Raw genomic sequence first — 15617 nt, forward strand, 5'->3', positions numbered from 1 at the left:
TTTGATCAATTTTGATTTGTTAAATTATACCATTTTTATCATTTTTTTGCTCTTATATCGTATTAAAACTTATGTAATTTTTTAATAATTATAATTCAATTTGAATTCTTCAATTTAGTTAGTTTAATTTCTCACGTACAAATTTTCACGCTTCACCATTCACAATTTACAAACTCCCACCCAAATAAGTAATAACTATATATTATATCATTATATCAATATTTAGCCATTCATCAACTAGAATAAAAACTAGCTAGAAACAAGCATTACATTTATTTCACCCTAATTATATATGTCTTCCAAAACAAACAGCAACGCAGGTAGCAAGTAAAAACTAAATAAAACACTAACAAGCTGAAGAGACTATAATATCATTCAAACAAGAATTCACAAGTTGTAGAGATCCTAGTAACCTTGGATATCTTTTTCAAAATTTCAAATCTATCTCTTTTTGTTGAGGAACTCGAGCAACATATAATCATTTTCTTTAACACACATGCATTCTGCAGAATATATATTGCAAATTGAATATCCATATCAGCACCATAAAAATTGTCTATAGTGCAGGCTCTTAAGTGCGATGAAAGGCATCCGGGAACGGTTTTCGGATAATACCGACTTAGTCGATCCTACAAACTTGTCGATATCTTTTTCTCCTGCAAGCAATCAAAGCATCACAAACAACAAAATAATTTCCAATACAAGAAAAAAATAGAAGGGAAAACAAAAATCCTTCACTACTCTCCACCAACCTTTCTCAGTTCAAGAATTTGAAGCAAGGGACAAGAGTTGAGCAGTCTAAGTAGCAACCACCATATACAATCATACACAGAGAACTGCATGTGAATTAGATTGCCGAAAGTGACGGCAAGAGGTCTGAACTTTAGATACAATTTGAGAGATTCGATTTGCAAGTCCTCAATATTTGGGCATCCTGAGAGAATCATATCAACATATTCACGTTTTGCAAATTTAACCCCATCCATATACAAAGTTTGAAGAGCCGGTAAGTGTACTGTTGAAATACTGTCCACTGTTAAGTTTGCCAACTTGAGAACAACAAGGGTTGCACATGTCAGAATTCCAAACGGCAACTTTATCTTAGAATAAATGGACGGTGACAGCTCAATCCTCTCAACTTTACGTTGTATGGCGGTGTTGAGCCACAATTCTACATCACATTGAGCACTTAAAGAATACTCAGATTTGAGGCGGAAATTGAGAATGGGTTGCATCACATCTCGCGAGAGTATAACTGCGTACGCGAAGCGAACAAAAAGTTCTTCCTCATCCGGGAAGAGTGCGTCATCGAGGTCCACTGTGGGAACTGAGTGCCACAGATCTCTCCACCTGCTCGAGAGAATGCTTGTTGCTGCAACCATTTTAGATTCCAAAAAAGAAAGGATGTGAACAAGAATCTGATCCGGTAATGCACTAATTCTATCAACTCTTGATATGGCTGGTGCCATTGTTGGGTTCAGAAAAAGATCAAGAAAGAGATTGTGGTTTTGCAAACCTGACTTGTTTCTTAGGCATATAAAGAGGGGAGTGATATTGTCCCTTGGAATTCTCACCAGGCCACTAGGGTGTTAATGGTCGGTTGGATGGGACTGGATTTAATTAAATTTGGACTCAATTTTATTTTTTGTTGGTTCGTTATAAAAATTTAATTGAAATAAACAAACAAGTAAAGTGATAAATAAATTTTAAATATTTATATTTTTGATAGGTTAATTTTTTTTAAAAAAAATGTTAATAAAATTTTTAATAATAAAGGTGGATAAATTAGTTTAAAATAAAATTTTTTATTTTAATTATAAAAATTAATTTAGAAGTTATGTATTTATATATATTATTTTAGAAAATTTTATTAATATTTTTTTAAAAATTAATCTATTCAAAAAAGTAAATTTTTTAAGATTTATTTATCATCTTACTTAAAACAAAATTAAATTAAATAAATTCAAATCATTTTAATTTATTTATTTACTTAAACAGATTTGTGAATTTGATTTAATTTTTCAGACAGAAAAATACTTAAAAATATAAATTAAAGTAATTCAATATATAATTAAAATATGCAATTTTATAAAGGTGACTTTTACTAGGTTTACAATTCAATGGTGATGGCTTATGCGAGAGCAGCTAAATAGAATTGGACTTGTATATACTATTTGACCGCCATATAAGACCATAATGAGGTATAGTAATGGGTTTAGGAAAGATTTTTATTACAGTATAACGCGGGGTGGAGACTGGAGAGAAGTAATTTTGATTAAAAACTAAAAAAGGATAAATTACAGAAAATATACTCAAATTATTTTAATGCAAAAAAAATGTTTTTGAATTTTTTTATTAAAAAAATATTTTTAAATTATTTAAAAATGTGATAAAAATACTTAACATTAAATATGTATTTATAAAAAAAATTTTAAAAATTGAATTTTGATATCATTTTTTGTAACCATAATTAAAAAATTAAGATATTTTTATTTTTAAAATTTAGTGATTTTTCACTAAATATATATTTTTTGTTATTTTTATTAACAACTAATAATATTTTTAAAAAATAAAAAAATCTAGACATCAAAGTTTTATTCAGTTTTTTGTATATATTTTTTAAATAATTATCTATAAAATTTTAGATCAAATATATAAATATTTTGCCAAATATAAAAATTATTTGTTATTTATAAAAAATAATATTTTTTATATTTTTATCATATTTTTAAATAATTTAAAATTGTAATATTTTTATTAATTTGAGTATATTTTTTATAGTTTATCCAAAATAGTTGGTGTCATTGGGTAAGCTCGTATTCTTCTCTTTGGTCTCATCTCCAGCAATATTTCAACCTTTAACCAAGGCTCCAATTATTTTGATATACTCCTTACTTGTTTCTTCGCCTGTTAATTTTGATATGAATAAGTCTCGATCACCCGAGTACCAACTACCAAGGCCCAAAAGGTAAAGTCTCGATCCAAGATAGTTGACGGCACGTCAACCTCGAATTCTCATTGGGAAGGTAAAATCCACAACCAGTGAATTATGAGGCCTAGAATAATACCCTTTAATTAATGTGGAAAGGAGGAAAAGGAACCACCCGGACCTAAAAAAAATGAAAGGAGAAACGACAAGTCACTACCACATTGAGCCAAATTAAGGTACCAACAAATAATTGAGTCAATACTTAGGATTTTTTCCCATAATAAAATTAGAAAAAAAACTTATTTCCAAACAAAAATTATATTGACTTTATTTTTTAATTTTTTTTTTGTCTAGACCAAATTTGTCGTGTCTCTCGACAAATCTCGTCACTTTCACAAAGTTTATCGTCTCTCTCGACGAATTTTATATAATCTATGAAGTTCGTCGTATCTTTCGGCAAACATCAAAAAAGTTTGTCCAAATATATAAGTATATGATCACTCTTATTTTTTACTTTTTACTATTCATTCATATTCTTTTTTCTTTTACTTTCTATTTTTGGCTCTTTTCGATTTTTTTAATCTTTGTAATTCGTTCATTTTAGATAATTTTTTTCTTCTATTTCTTTTAAATTTAATTTATTTTTGTATTATTTTATAATTTTAACATATTTATTTAGTTAAAATGAATTTTTATGTAAAAATAATTGTTATAAAAATAATTATTTAGTTTAATAATTAGATGATATAGTTAGTTTAAATTACTATCTATTATTAGTTATATTATATTTAACTTAAGTAATGTTGTATTAGATAATATCAAAAGATTATATAGTTATCGTAGAAGATTAATAAATGTTAGTTAATGAAAAATTTTATTTAAATTATTGTTTTATTCGTTAAAATTATGGTTTAGGTATTAAAAATACTCAAATTTGAGACAGAAATTGAGAATAGGTTGCATTACATCTCGCGATAACATAACTATGTATGCGAAGCGAACAAACAGTTCTTCCTTATCCTGGAAGAGTGCGTCATCGAGATCCACTATGGGAACTGAGTGCCACAGATCTTTCCACCTGCTCGAGAGAATGCTTGTTGCCGCAACCATTTTAGATTCCAAAAAAGAAAGCATGTGAGAAAGAATCACATCCGGTAATTCACTAATTCTATCAACCCCTGATATGGCTAGTGCCATTGTTGGGTTCAGTGAGAACTCAAAACTCAAAGAAACGGATTGGAATGGATTTTAGCAAACTCTACCTTAAGCAGAGCAGAAATATTGAATTATTGATAGAATTTCATATCTAATTCTTTAATTTTTTTTTTTCAAAAATTAGGAGTAAAACATAAATCCGAAACTTTTAGGTAAAAATAAAGAAACTATGTCATTTGAGTTATAGTATTATAATTTTACAATTTAAATTTTATATATTATATATTTAATTTTTTTAATCTTACATAAAATTTTAATTTTTTTTCTATAAAAATTGATATTTTATAAAATAAATTTATAAATTAAATACTTAAAATATAAAATTATAATAAAATTTAAATTACAAATTATTAGACATAATTAAAGTTTTATAAAATCAGTTGATTTATTTAAAATTATAATATTTGATGTTTGAACAACAAAAAAAAAATCATCATATATAAAGATTTTAAGAATTAAATCAAGATTTTAACTATTATAATTTTTCCCTTTAAATTTGGACTAAGGATTACATAGCTAGACTTGGTTTCAGATAGATTCATATTTAATTTTAATATTTTACTAAATTCATTTTAAAAATTTTAAATTAATTTTAAATTAATTTAAAATAAATCAAATTAAATTAAAATTTTACTTATCTATAATTAGTATATAATTTTGTAAATTTTATATAATAGATTAATAAAATTTTATATTTAAAGACAAAAGTTAATAAATATTATATAAAATATATATTAAAATAAATTATTTTAAAATAAAAAATATTATATAATATAAAAAATATTAATTAAAATATAAAAATATAATATTTTAATATTAATTTGATTTAAATGATATATTTTAATCATACATCATGTTTTTTGAGTTGGGTCAAGTCAACCCGAAACACAATTTGAACTCAAATAAAAAATTAATATCGGATAAAATGAACAAATTTCAATTTGACAAAATATGTTGGAGGTTCGAATAGGATTTTGAGGCAGATAGGATCTTGAACACTTTAGTTTTGATATTCTCAATTTTTTTTTGTGCAATTTTTTAAATTATTCATTATTTTATTATTTTATTTTTAACAATAATGAGTTGTCACGGTAAATTTTAGAAAGTTAAATTTAATAGTATTTGTAGAGTTTTCTAGAGTATTTGAGAATGCTCTAAATGGTTCTGGAACGTTATATAATGTCCTAGAAGGTTGCGAAATACTCTAGAAGGTTCTAGAAGACTCTAGAAGGTCATAGAATATTCTAGAAGAGCGTGGATGGATATAGAAGTATGAAGAGTAGTATGGAATAATCTAGAAGTATTTAGAAAATAGTGGTAGGATAGATATTTGTAAAGAAGGTTCTAGATGATTAATCTATACCGTTGATTAGATTAATTCTAACCATCCATTGAGGAGGTAGATGGCTATCACTAGGAGGTGAGAGTTAGTGTGAGTTATGTGTGAATCATTTGTAACCAACAATTGAGTATTTTCCTTCCTTCTTGGTTGAGAAATTCTTCCCCTTGTCTCCCCCATCTTTAGTAGAACTAGACTTGGAGGAAGACTTGAGTTTAGAGTCTCTCCTGACTCCTATGATACTCAGTGAGTGATTCGGCCACCACGATGGCCTCATCGACATCCTTAACATTCCTTCTTTGTAGTTCTTGCTTTGCCCAAGATTATAGTCCATCAATGAAGAAGAACAATGCATCCTCTGATGCTAAGTTGGGGATTTGAAGCGTGAGAGTAGTGAACTCCTTTACGTAGTCGCTAATTGTACTCTTGTGCTTCAACTCTCTCAACTTGTTCCTTGCTTTGTAAACCACATTCTCAAGGAAGAATTGTCTTTTCAACTCCTTTTTGAAATCTTCTCATGTGGCTATGTTGCAAGTACCATTTTCCATATCTACGCACTTTCTCCTCCACCAAAAAGTAGCATTATCAGAATGGTAGAGAGCTGCAGTGCGTACCTTTATTGCTTCTTCGACCAAATTGTCACGGCCTTGGACACACTCTAATGCTACCGTGCCGGCACTCGAACTTACTCAACCTCTTGAACTAAGACCAAGTCAACCTAACCCTCAATACTTAGCAAGAAAGCTAAGAACACAAGAGAACACAAGAGAAAGGAAGCTTTGGTGGAAAAAATACTTTATTACTCAAGTGTGGTTACAAATGGTTCACACACACACAAACTCTAATTCTCACCCCCCTATTTATAGCCATCCACCTCCTCAATGGATGGTTAGGATTTAATCTAATCAACGGTCCAGATTAATCATCCAAAACATTCTTTACAAATATCTATTCTACCACAACTTTCTAAATGTTTTTAAATTATTCCATATCATTCTTTGTACTTCTATATACATCTACACTCTTCTAGAATACTCTATGATATTTAAGAGTCTTCTAGAACTTTCTAAGGTATTTCGGGACCTTCTAGGACATTCTAGAATGTTTCGAAACCATTTAGAGTATTCTCAAATACTCCTAAAAGCTATATAAATACTGTTAAATTTAACCTTCTAAAATTTACTGACAATAGGCCTTTTCTAAGAAGCTATGAATATGATTAATAATTAATATATTTAATTTGATAGTAAACTAATGGTGACTTGGCACAACTTCTATTGGTTGGTGAACAGTACATTTTTATTTGAACATGTGTGGTATATAGATAAGTGGGTGAAGAGAATGTTATCCCAATGGATTATGTTTGTTCTGATCACATAATAAAACCGTACATGAGATGAAATAATTATTATTAGAGATAAAAAAAAAAGGAAATTAGGGAATTAATAGGCATATGTACGTTGTTCTAATTCTCTATTAGGAATATATATATGAGAGCTTGATGACTTGCACCCAAACGTTAACTCAACTAAATTCTAACTACTTTTACAGTTGAACCGCCGGAGTCGCCGTCTCTGTATATTGGTCCCGGTGCCGAGACTTCGGCGTCGCAACAGGTTGAGGTGGAGGAGGAGATCGAGGAGCCAGAGGAGGTTGAGCCGTCGCCAGCTGCTGTTCCTTTCTCCCGCCTCTTCGCTTGCGCCGGTCGTTTTGACTGGTTCCTTACTTCCTTATGATCTGCTGCAGCTCACGGCACCGCTCTCGTCGTTTACTTGCATTTCTTTGCCAAAATCATCCAGGTTCCTCGGCAAGATGCCCAGTTTCACACGTTCAAGGAGGTTCGGTTTCGTTCTCTTCTTAAGCCCTTACCCTAGATTTTGTTGTGCGTAGCTGTCTGGATTTTCATTTCTGGTAATTTGATTTTGCTTTAGTTGTGAAATGTATTTGCTGCTTGTGAATTGTGATGTTGGATGAGGTAATTGAGCAATGAATTTTTTTTCACGAATACTGAATTGATTACATTCATTTGAACACTTCTTCCTGTAAGGGAGCATCAAAACCGCAATTCAGGCTGGGTCAGCATTGGCATTCACCTCTGCATTTATTGATTTCAGAGGTCAGAGAATAAAACATGATTCTCATAAGGAGTATGCTGCCTACAACTCTGCATTGATGAAAACTATTAAGGGTGCAACAACTGGTTTAATTTCTGGCACCATCTGGGTACTGTTGTTGCCACCTGGAATCATGTTCCTCGTGTTGAGAGAAACGTTGCTCTTCCATGCCTCATAAGAACTTTCAAGATGATGGGCAACTATGCATTGACCTTTGTTGCCATAGGAGGAGTCTACATTGGTGTTAAGCAGTTGGTGCAGAACGCTAGGATGAAGAGGGATCTTGTCAACGGTGATGTAGGTGTGCAACTGTTCTGGGTTACAAAGGTAGCCTTTTGCTCCAAACTATTTTATCTCTGTTAGGCCATAATTTGCATATGTTAAATCTATATCTTGAAATCTCACTTATGGAAATAAATTTTATGAAAATAAATTTTTTATTTTTAATTTGAAGAAAACACCGCGTGGTAACCGTTGAACTAGAAATTTCGCTAATTTACGCTTTTGGGTTTGGTCATTGGTGGGTCGGCCACGAGCTTTGTGTGTGCGTTCAGGTTTCATAAAATTCATGCTTGCTCTAACATCTTTCCAACACACTAACTCACCTTCATCTTTCCAACACACTAACTCACCTTCTGGGTTTGGTCATTGGTGGGTCGGCCACGAGCTTTGTGTGTGCGTTCAGGTTTCCTATAAAATTCATGCTTGCTCTAACATCTTTCCAACACACTAACTCACCTTCGTCTTTCCAACACACTAACTCACCTTCTAACATCGCCACTGTTAATGAAAATGATGATTTTAGCTTTCTTCTTCTTCCTCATGGTTTTATCATCAACGTCATCACCCCTTCCTCCACCACCACCGTCACTAAGTGATGGCTTGTCCCTCGAGCTCATCCCACCCCATTCTCCAAAATCTCCATTTTATCATTCTAACCTTGTAAATCCCTTAGTTTCCCCATATAAACAAGGCGTGGTAGTAAAGATTGGTATTGGTACCATCGACATCGAGGATGATGTGGCTTACAAATCTTATCTGTTAGTATTCGACACTGGATCCGACTTAATATGGATTCAGTGTGAGGAATGCAAGATTCAAGATGAAAACCATAGGTGCTATCCTCAGAAAGAAGAACCGTTTCCGGATAGCAAGTCAAGAACCTACCAACCTCTGCCTTCAAGTTACCCCCTCTGCAAATACGGTCGCTCCGACGAAAAAGGCCGCTGCATATACACGGTGAAGTACAAAACTGGATCCATCAACAGCACAGGCGTGCTTTCCAGTGAGACCTTCAGATTCCTCTCTACTTCGTCACCAAGTGGTACGGAGAAGGTGAGAGAGATTGTCTTCGGGTGCGGTTATAAGAACTATGACGATGACCGTAATGATGGTGATGCTTATCAGATAGCAGGGATTTTTGGCATGAGCCCTGGTCCCCTTTCTTTTCTAAGCCAATATAAAGGAAAGAAATTTTCATACTGCATGGTTCCACGCCATGTGAAAAACCCTCCTCCAACCTACCTGAGGTTTGCCTCAGAAGTGAAGCCGTTAACAAGGTTCCAGACGGTGGATCTTCTTATGACTAAGGCAACTAAAAGTTTATTTATTCTGCAACTGGAAGATCTTGGAGTAAACGGCAAGAGGCTTCGGATTGATCGGAGGAGGCTTGGAAATCAGCAGTTAGTTGTTGACTCTGGCTCCACTAATTCACTTATGCTGAACGGTGCCCATGAAAAACTTGTGAGTAAATTAGATAGCATTCTAATTACCGCAACTGGGGACTTTAAAAAGGATGTCGTAACCTTTGAAGACCAAATTTGTTATAAGAGGATGAGGAAGCCACAAGGATTTACTGCCAACATACCAAGTGTCAATTACTACTTCAAAGGAGGTGCTCATCTCGATTTACCTCCTCAAAATGTTTTTGTACAGAAACTAAAACGGAACACAGAATGGTTCTGTTTCAACATTTTCCCAGACCAGCAAATGAATCTCTTGGGTGCCTACCAACAAGCTGACTTTAAGTTCATTTTTGATATCAAGAAAAATAAGCTGCAGTTTGGTCCAGAGAATTGTGCTCAAAACAGTTAACTAAATCAAATAAGCTGACTTTATGTATATGCTCCAGCTTTACCACTAATTGATAAATAAATCCAATCTTATATATATATATATGTGACAGCATTATTGCATTGCATTATTTATACCGTAGATTTTGTTGTGCGTAGCTATCTGGATTTTCATTTCTGGTAATTTGATTTTGCTTTAGTTGTGAAATGTATTTACTGCTTGTGAATTGTGATGTTGGATGAGGTAATTGAGCAATGAATTTTTTTTCACCAATACTGAATTGATTACACTCATTTGAACACTTCTTCCTGTAAGGGAGCATCAAAACCGCAATTCAGGCTGGGTCAGCATTGGCATTCACCTCTGCATTTATTGATTTCAGAGGTCAGAGAATAAAACATGATTCTCATAAGGAGTATGCTGCCTACAACTCTGCATTGATGAAAACTATTAAGGGTGCAACAACTGGTTTAATTTCTGGCACCATCTGGGTACTGTTGTTGCCACCTGGAATCATGTTCCTTGTGTTGAGAGAAACGTTGCTCTTCCAGGCCTCATAAGAACTTTCAAGATGATGGGCAACTATGCATTGACCTTTGTTGCCATAGGAGGAGTCTACATTGGTGTTAAGCAGTTGGTGCAGAACGCTAGGATGAAGAGGGATCTTGTCAATGGTGCTGTAGGTGTGCAACTGTTCTGGGTTACAAAGGTAGCCTTTTGCTCCAAACTATTTTATCTCTGTTAGACCATAATTTGCATATGTTAAATCTATATCTTGAAATCTCACTTATGGAACGGGTCCGCTGATTTGTCGATGAAAATGGTGAACAGAACTCAATGATGCTTTGATGGCTTTCCCCTGTAATCTAATTAGATGTGATAGTGAAGTATAATATAAGGAAATCCAGTTCCTTTGTATGTGAATGTTGTGTGTGCGTGCCCCCACCAACAAAATCCTCCTCCTCCTCCTTTTCAAGTTGCTTGTGTGTATTCGTGAGTTTTCATATTTGTTTCTTTATGATTTGTGTTTGGGTCCGATGTGTTTTTATTCATATCCTTAATGTCAATTCTGAAATCACAGAAGCTTAAAGTGACATTTGTGCCCTTTTTTTTGCTGTCTTCAGTGATCTGTTTCATTCAGATCCAGTAATACTTGCTTGATAGCTGATGTTATGTGAACTTGAACCTTATTTTTCTTTATATAGAAACTAAATTCCAGAGTTTATTGCCTTTTGTTATTTTTTTCCGCTGACATTTAGTTGTATTCCCTTATTTTCATTATTTTTCCGTGAAGCTCCTAAGTTGTTCGTTTTCCATTCCAACCAAGAAATTTTCTTGTTCTTAAAGCCCACAATGTCTTGTAGCCATAGCTTAAGGCCTAAGCATAATGTATCTGTTAGCGGTTGTAGTTCAAATGAAACCTTTATTGCTAACTAATTGAAACTTTTCTTTTAATTAATTTCTGGAAAGAATGAGAATTATAGGATGCCATGATAAAGTTAGCTGTATTTTTCGTTGCTTGGGGCTATGTTATTTATTATTGTAATGCTTATTCAGCCTTAAAATTTGTTTTACATAGATGGTTGGTCAGTTAATGTGTCTGCAAATACTGGCACTGGAAGAAGTCAATATGTGAATGCTGGAGAACTAAGTGGCAGCACTTCTTCACATGAAGGACTTAACAAGCTGATAAACATAGGGGTGTTAGCTTTAACACTGATTTGATACATAGTGATCTTATAGCGTATATAAACATTGTATTTTTTTTCCGCTGATATTTAGTTGTATTCCCTTATTTTCATTATTTTTCCGTGAACCAAACTAAATTCTTTCTATCATTCTATGCCTACATAACTTATGATTGTGAACTTGTGTTTTAGGATTATGTCAATAATTAACTTCAGAAACAAGATGTAACTCCATAAATAACTACCTAACAAGACTATTTAATGCTTTCTATTTAATATATGTTAAGCTTGTTGCATGTGCTATATATCTTTCCATGTGTATCATCTTTTAGAACCATGATGTGGGGCATTATTGCCAGAGAGACTTCTTTCCTTACCCTTTTGAATTGGCATGATGAATTTGGTAACTGACTCGTTTATTGTTCTCCTGAATAACTCTCTAGTTTATTCAGTGTGTAGTTAATACACCACTTTCCCATGATTATTGCTTTCTGTTTTCTGATATAACATGCTATAAAAATAATAGTATTTAATGTCATTTCATCCACTTATGTCTTTTGATTCACTACACTCATTAAAAATCTATCTATGCAGAGGACTTGACCTCATGATACTGTCACACAAACAAGAAGGAATCAGTGGAGAATGGATCCTTACAAGCTCCCACCCAAATGGCCTGTGGCTTGAACAATTTTGAGAGGTGCTGACAAGCCTTAGGAAAGTGCTGCATGTCAGTTATTTATTTGTTTTTCTAATTAACTGTTGAATTTTATTCATTATTGGTCCTTGGCCCCAGGCACAATTTGATGCTGGAGGCTGCCTCTTGTGCCAATAGAAAATAAATAGTAGGATGGGCTTGTATGTAATAATGTTGTATCTTTGTGCATTGATTGCTTGAGTTTTGAAAGAAGTTTCTTACTCTGATCCATTTCTGTGTTACAAATTGTTAAAAATTGAGTTGTGATCATATATTCATTTTTGTACTCCTAATGTGACTCTCAGACTCTGTAGTTGTTGGAGTAATTTTTTTTCTTCACATAAGTAATGATTTAAAACTCATTCCATATAAGATGAGATTGAAGAGAAGAGTGCAACAACTCATCTTAACTTAGACTTGTTAGGTAGTTAGTTATGGAGTTACATCTTGTTTCTGAAGTTAATTATTGACATAATCATAACACAAGTTCACAATCATAAGTAATCAATCATCATTTTCACTCTCAAACTTAGAGATTTCTTATTGTTTTTCTTGTCACTTTCCCACCCTTTCATATTTCTTTTTTGTTCCATTATGTTCTTCAATAGCAGGAATGCACACACAGATTAAAACAAGTTGCATTATTTATTGAAACATTTTAAACATACAAGATCAAGAAAAACCTATTGCTAGATTGCTAGGGATACAAAGATTACTAAAAATTCTCCAACATAGGAACAATATAAAATAAACATTTGTCACTTGCCAATCCCAAACACAATGAAATCAATTTGGATATTGTCACATTGCCCTCTCTCTCATATATACACGAATGTGAGCACGTCATTTCACATGCAACCAGCAATACATGATTCAAGAAATACAATTTGTTGAAAGAAAGAAAGAAAGAGTTCATCAATCATTCTGATGCTATGTCCTCTCCATATGATAGAATAAAGATAATAGTGCTAGTGATCTGCCACTGCAACTATGCTAAAGATAATGATTGTCATCCACAAAAAGAAAAATACAACTTCAAATTTTAGCATGAAGTGTAAACACTGCACTTAGAATATAGTCTAGCCCCACCTGTCAAGTTTTTCCTGTAATGCAGGATCGATCTCCTCATCTATATCTCCATCATCAAACTCTCTAGGAACAAAAGTGCTGTCTTCTGTATTAGACTGTGAGGCCTCGGAAACTCCATTAGCTCCATCAGTTTGGGGTCTGATATTATGACCATTTATCTCCTATTAGAAGTAAAAAGCAATAAACACTTGGAACATATATAGTAAATAACTGAACTTGTTTTTTCAAATTTAACTTGAAGACAAATTTGATATTAGATATTATGACTACCTTATTGTTCAGTTCAGAAGCTTCCTTTAAAGAAGAGCTCGTCTGTTGCTCTTTTCTTCTTCCGTTTTTCTTTTTATTCTTAGAATTTTTCATCTCCTTTGGATCTGTAACAAGATTTCTCACTAACAGTTAGGCATCTGCATCCCCAAGCAGATGAAACAGGAAAATAAAATAAAATGCTACAGCCTACAGAAGACCACTACTCAAGACTCGAGAGTTTCCGGACATTGTCAAACACAAAAGCTTAAATATAAATCCCACTGAATGAAATGATTGTATAACTAGGAAATTTAGATGAGAAACAGATATTGTTTTAGTTAGTTGGAGCGTAATTTCAAACCTTCATTGATAAATTTTTAGACAAGCCAGTTTTGTGGAATAAGATTAGACATTTCAATTCTCTTTAAAGTAAAGCACGTGGCCCTTATAGAGGACTTTCCCTCTAAATATGGTGAGTGGCTGACATATTAAAGGCTTTACTTTAACAACCAAAAAAGGATCTCTTTGTCCTCACAGTCCTACCTTTTGGTATATTTCTTCTCTTCATTTCAACAAGATCATTGGACCACCTACACTGTCTATACTTGATGCAGACAAACATTAACGAAAGAACTGAGTACTACTAATTTCGAGTTTCAATGTTGTCAAGATGGACATGAATCAACTTGTAAGCTCATCTTACAGGCGTAGAAGAGGTAGTTTCATGTGGTCAACAAATTACATCAAATGGAAATTGCTCAACTAGGACAAAGTTGTACCATTTCATCGGTCTAACCACAACAAAACGCATTAAGTAAAACTCATGTAAAGGGGATCGAAAAATGCTCAGTTACCTGCATCATTTCCATTAATAAAAGACAAAAGGTCATCGACTGAACGATCATCCACATTCTCTTCTTCAACTTCAACATTCTGAAACATGTGCCCGACCAAATCTTGTTAAACATCAACATTTTACAATTCAAGAATCAGGACATTAAAAAAGGTACAAGTAATTAAATAATACTTTACAAATTGGACAGTGTGCTTGCACTGTAATGTGATGAAAAAAATAAGAAACAATATTTACACCTTTAGCCTCTCATGCTCCTTCAGCTCTTTCCTTTTCTTAGCATACAAGCGGTTCAAAAGCCTGATCCTCGGATCAGCAGTTGTGTTTTTATAGGGCTCCAATTTCTTTTCCTGGATCAAATAGAATGTCTAAAAACAGCAAAACTGACATCGAAAAAAGAATTGAAACATGGTTATTGCAAGCACCAGATACCTCTGTAAGATCATCTGGCAAATTAAATATGCCGTGTATTTCCTCAGGGGATTTTCCTTCAATTATTCGAGCAAGTGTACGGCTTATAAGATCAACCAATGTTTTCAACTGAAGGCTGTCTGCAGCAGATGTCAACTCACATAACTGCTTCGTGTCCATCCGCATGAATTTCTCATCATAAGATTTCCGCTCCTATACAAAAACTAAGCCATCCGTCAAATAAAACCTTTCCATTTAAAGTGCATCTTATATTTGATTATAAGTTTATAACAACATTAAAAAGTGAAGAAACATAAAGAACCTTGTTTGAGCGACCTGGTAATTGATGAAATCGGCAATAATCCCGTTGAGGAAGACATATTGCACAGTTCTTTGAAGATCCCGTGCCTTTTTTATTACTTCTTGACAAAAAAAGGGCAAAACATTGCAATTTCCTGTTCCACTTGTTGTATTGCACCATCTGGTGTCTGAAGCCAGATATACGGCTGCATAATCTGAAGCAAGAAGTTAAACACTGGATTTTAAATCTCTCAATATCTCAGGATAAAAAATTGTAAGAGAAAAAAAATAATAAAATCATAATCACAGAACCAGAAGAGGATCTTAAACTAGAAATTACTTATATCATACAAGCAGATACGCACCTCGGGTTTACTAACTGCCATGTCAATTCCTGACATTTTAAACTAGTGTCAAAAGCGGAAACTACTGATATTTGAAGTTTATTCACGGAATCACGGTTTGACCAATATATGCAGAGGTGGAAATTCAAATTCAAATTTCAATTCCAGACAACCAGATAATACATCCACTAATCAAACGAGGTTTGGGATCAGGATTAAGCTTCTCTAGCAGCAGCATCAAATGCATATGGTCCATGAAAGCATTGGCAGTGATACACAATTCCCTATATCACAATATTTTCAACAAGCAAGGATA

General features: G+C 33.1%; 2 protein-coding genes, 1 long non-coding RNA gene and 1 pseudogene across 6 annotated transcripts; 2 read left to right on the forward strand and 2 right to left on the reverse strand.

The window, feature by feature from the left end:
- Positions 1 to 290: 290 nt before the first annotated feature.
- LOC107637042 (F-box/FBD/LRR-repeat protein At1g16930-like) lies at positions 291 to 1568 on the reverse strand. Its single transcript, XM_021121692.2, has 2 exons — positions 753 to 1568; positions 291 to 656 (listed from the first exon to the last, which is right to left on the reverse strand). The coding sequence occupies exons 1-2, from the start codon at positions 1467 to 1469 to the stop codon at positions 630 to 632; spliced, it is 744 nt and encodes a 247-aa protein (XP_020977351.1). The 5' UTR covers positions 1470 to 1568; the 3' UTR covers positions 291 to 629.
- Positions 1569 to 6923: 5355 nt separating this feature from the next.
- LOC110271226 (uncharacterized) lies at positions 6924 to 10243 on the forward strand. Of its 3 annotated transcripts, none has more exons than XR_015881206.1 (3): positions 6924 to 7394; positions 7531 to 7924; positions 9986 to 10243. It is a non-coding gene; the product is annotated as an uncharacterized LOC110271226 (long non-coding RNA). The 3 variants fall into 3 exon arrangements; XR_015881205.1 differs by having other exon boundaries at positions 6931 to 7321; XR_002361708.2 differs by having other exon boundaries at positions 6934 to 7321; positions 7598 to 7924.
- LOC148569209 (aspartyl protease family protein 2-like) lies at positions 7931 to 9845 on the forward strand. The gene has a single exon (XM_088485578.1). It carries the CDS (start codon positions 8384 to 8386, stop codon positions 9689 to 9691), a length of 1308 nt encoding a protein of 435 aa, XP_088341704.1. The 5' UTR covers positions 7931 to 8383; the 3' UTR covers positions 9692 to 9845.
- A 2586-nt stretch (positions 10244 to 12829) lies between the features above and the next one.
- LOC107639820 (SKP1-like protein 21) lies at positions 12830 to 15358 on the reverse strand (annotated as a pseudogene). The gene is made up of 7 exons (XR_015881203.1): positions 15323 to 15358; positions 14980 to 15172; positions 14679 to 14870; positions 14486 to 14596; positions 14248 to 14326; positions 13415 to 13518; positions 12830 to 13305 (listed from the first exon to the last, which is right to left on the reverse strand). The product of XR_015881203.1 is annotated as an SKP1-like protein 21 (transcript).
- Between the last annotated feature and the right edge of the window lie 259 nt (positions 15359 to 15617).

This window comes from Arachis ipaensis, chromosome B4, assembly GCF_059453495.1.
Source record: "Arachis ipaensis isolate K30076 ecotype BB chromosome B4, ASM5945349v1, whole genome shotgun sequence".
In the NCBI taxonomy this organism is placed as follows: Eukaryota; Viridiplantae; Streptophyta; class Magnoliopsida; order Fabales; family Fabaceae; genus Arachis; species Arachis ipaensis.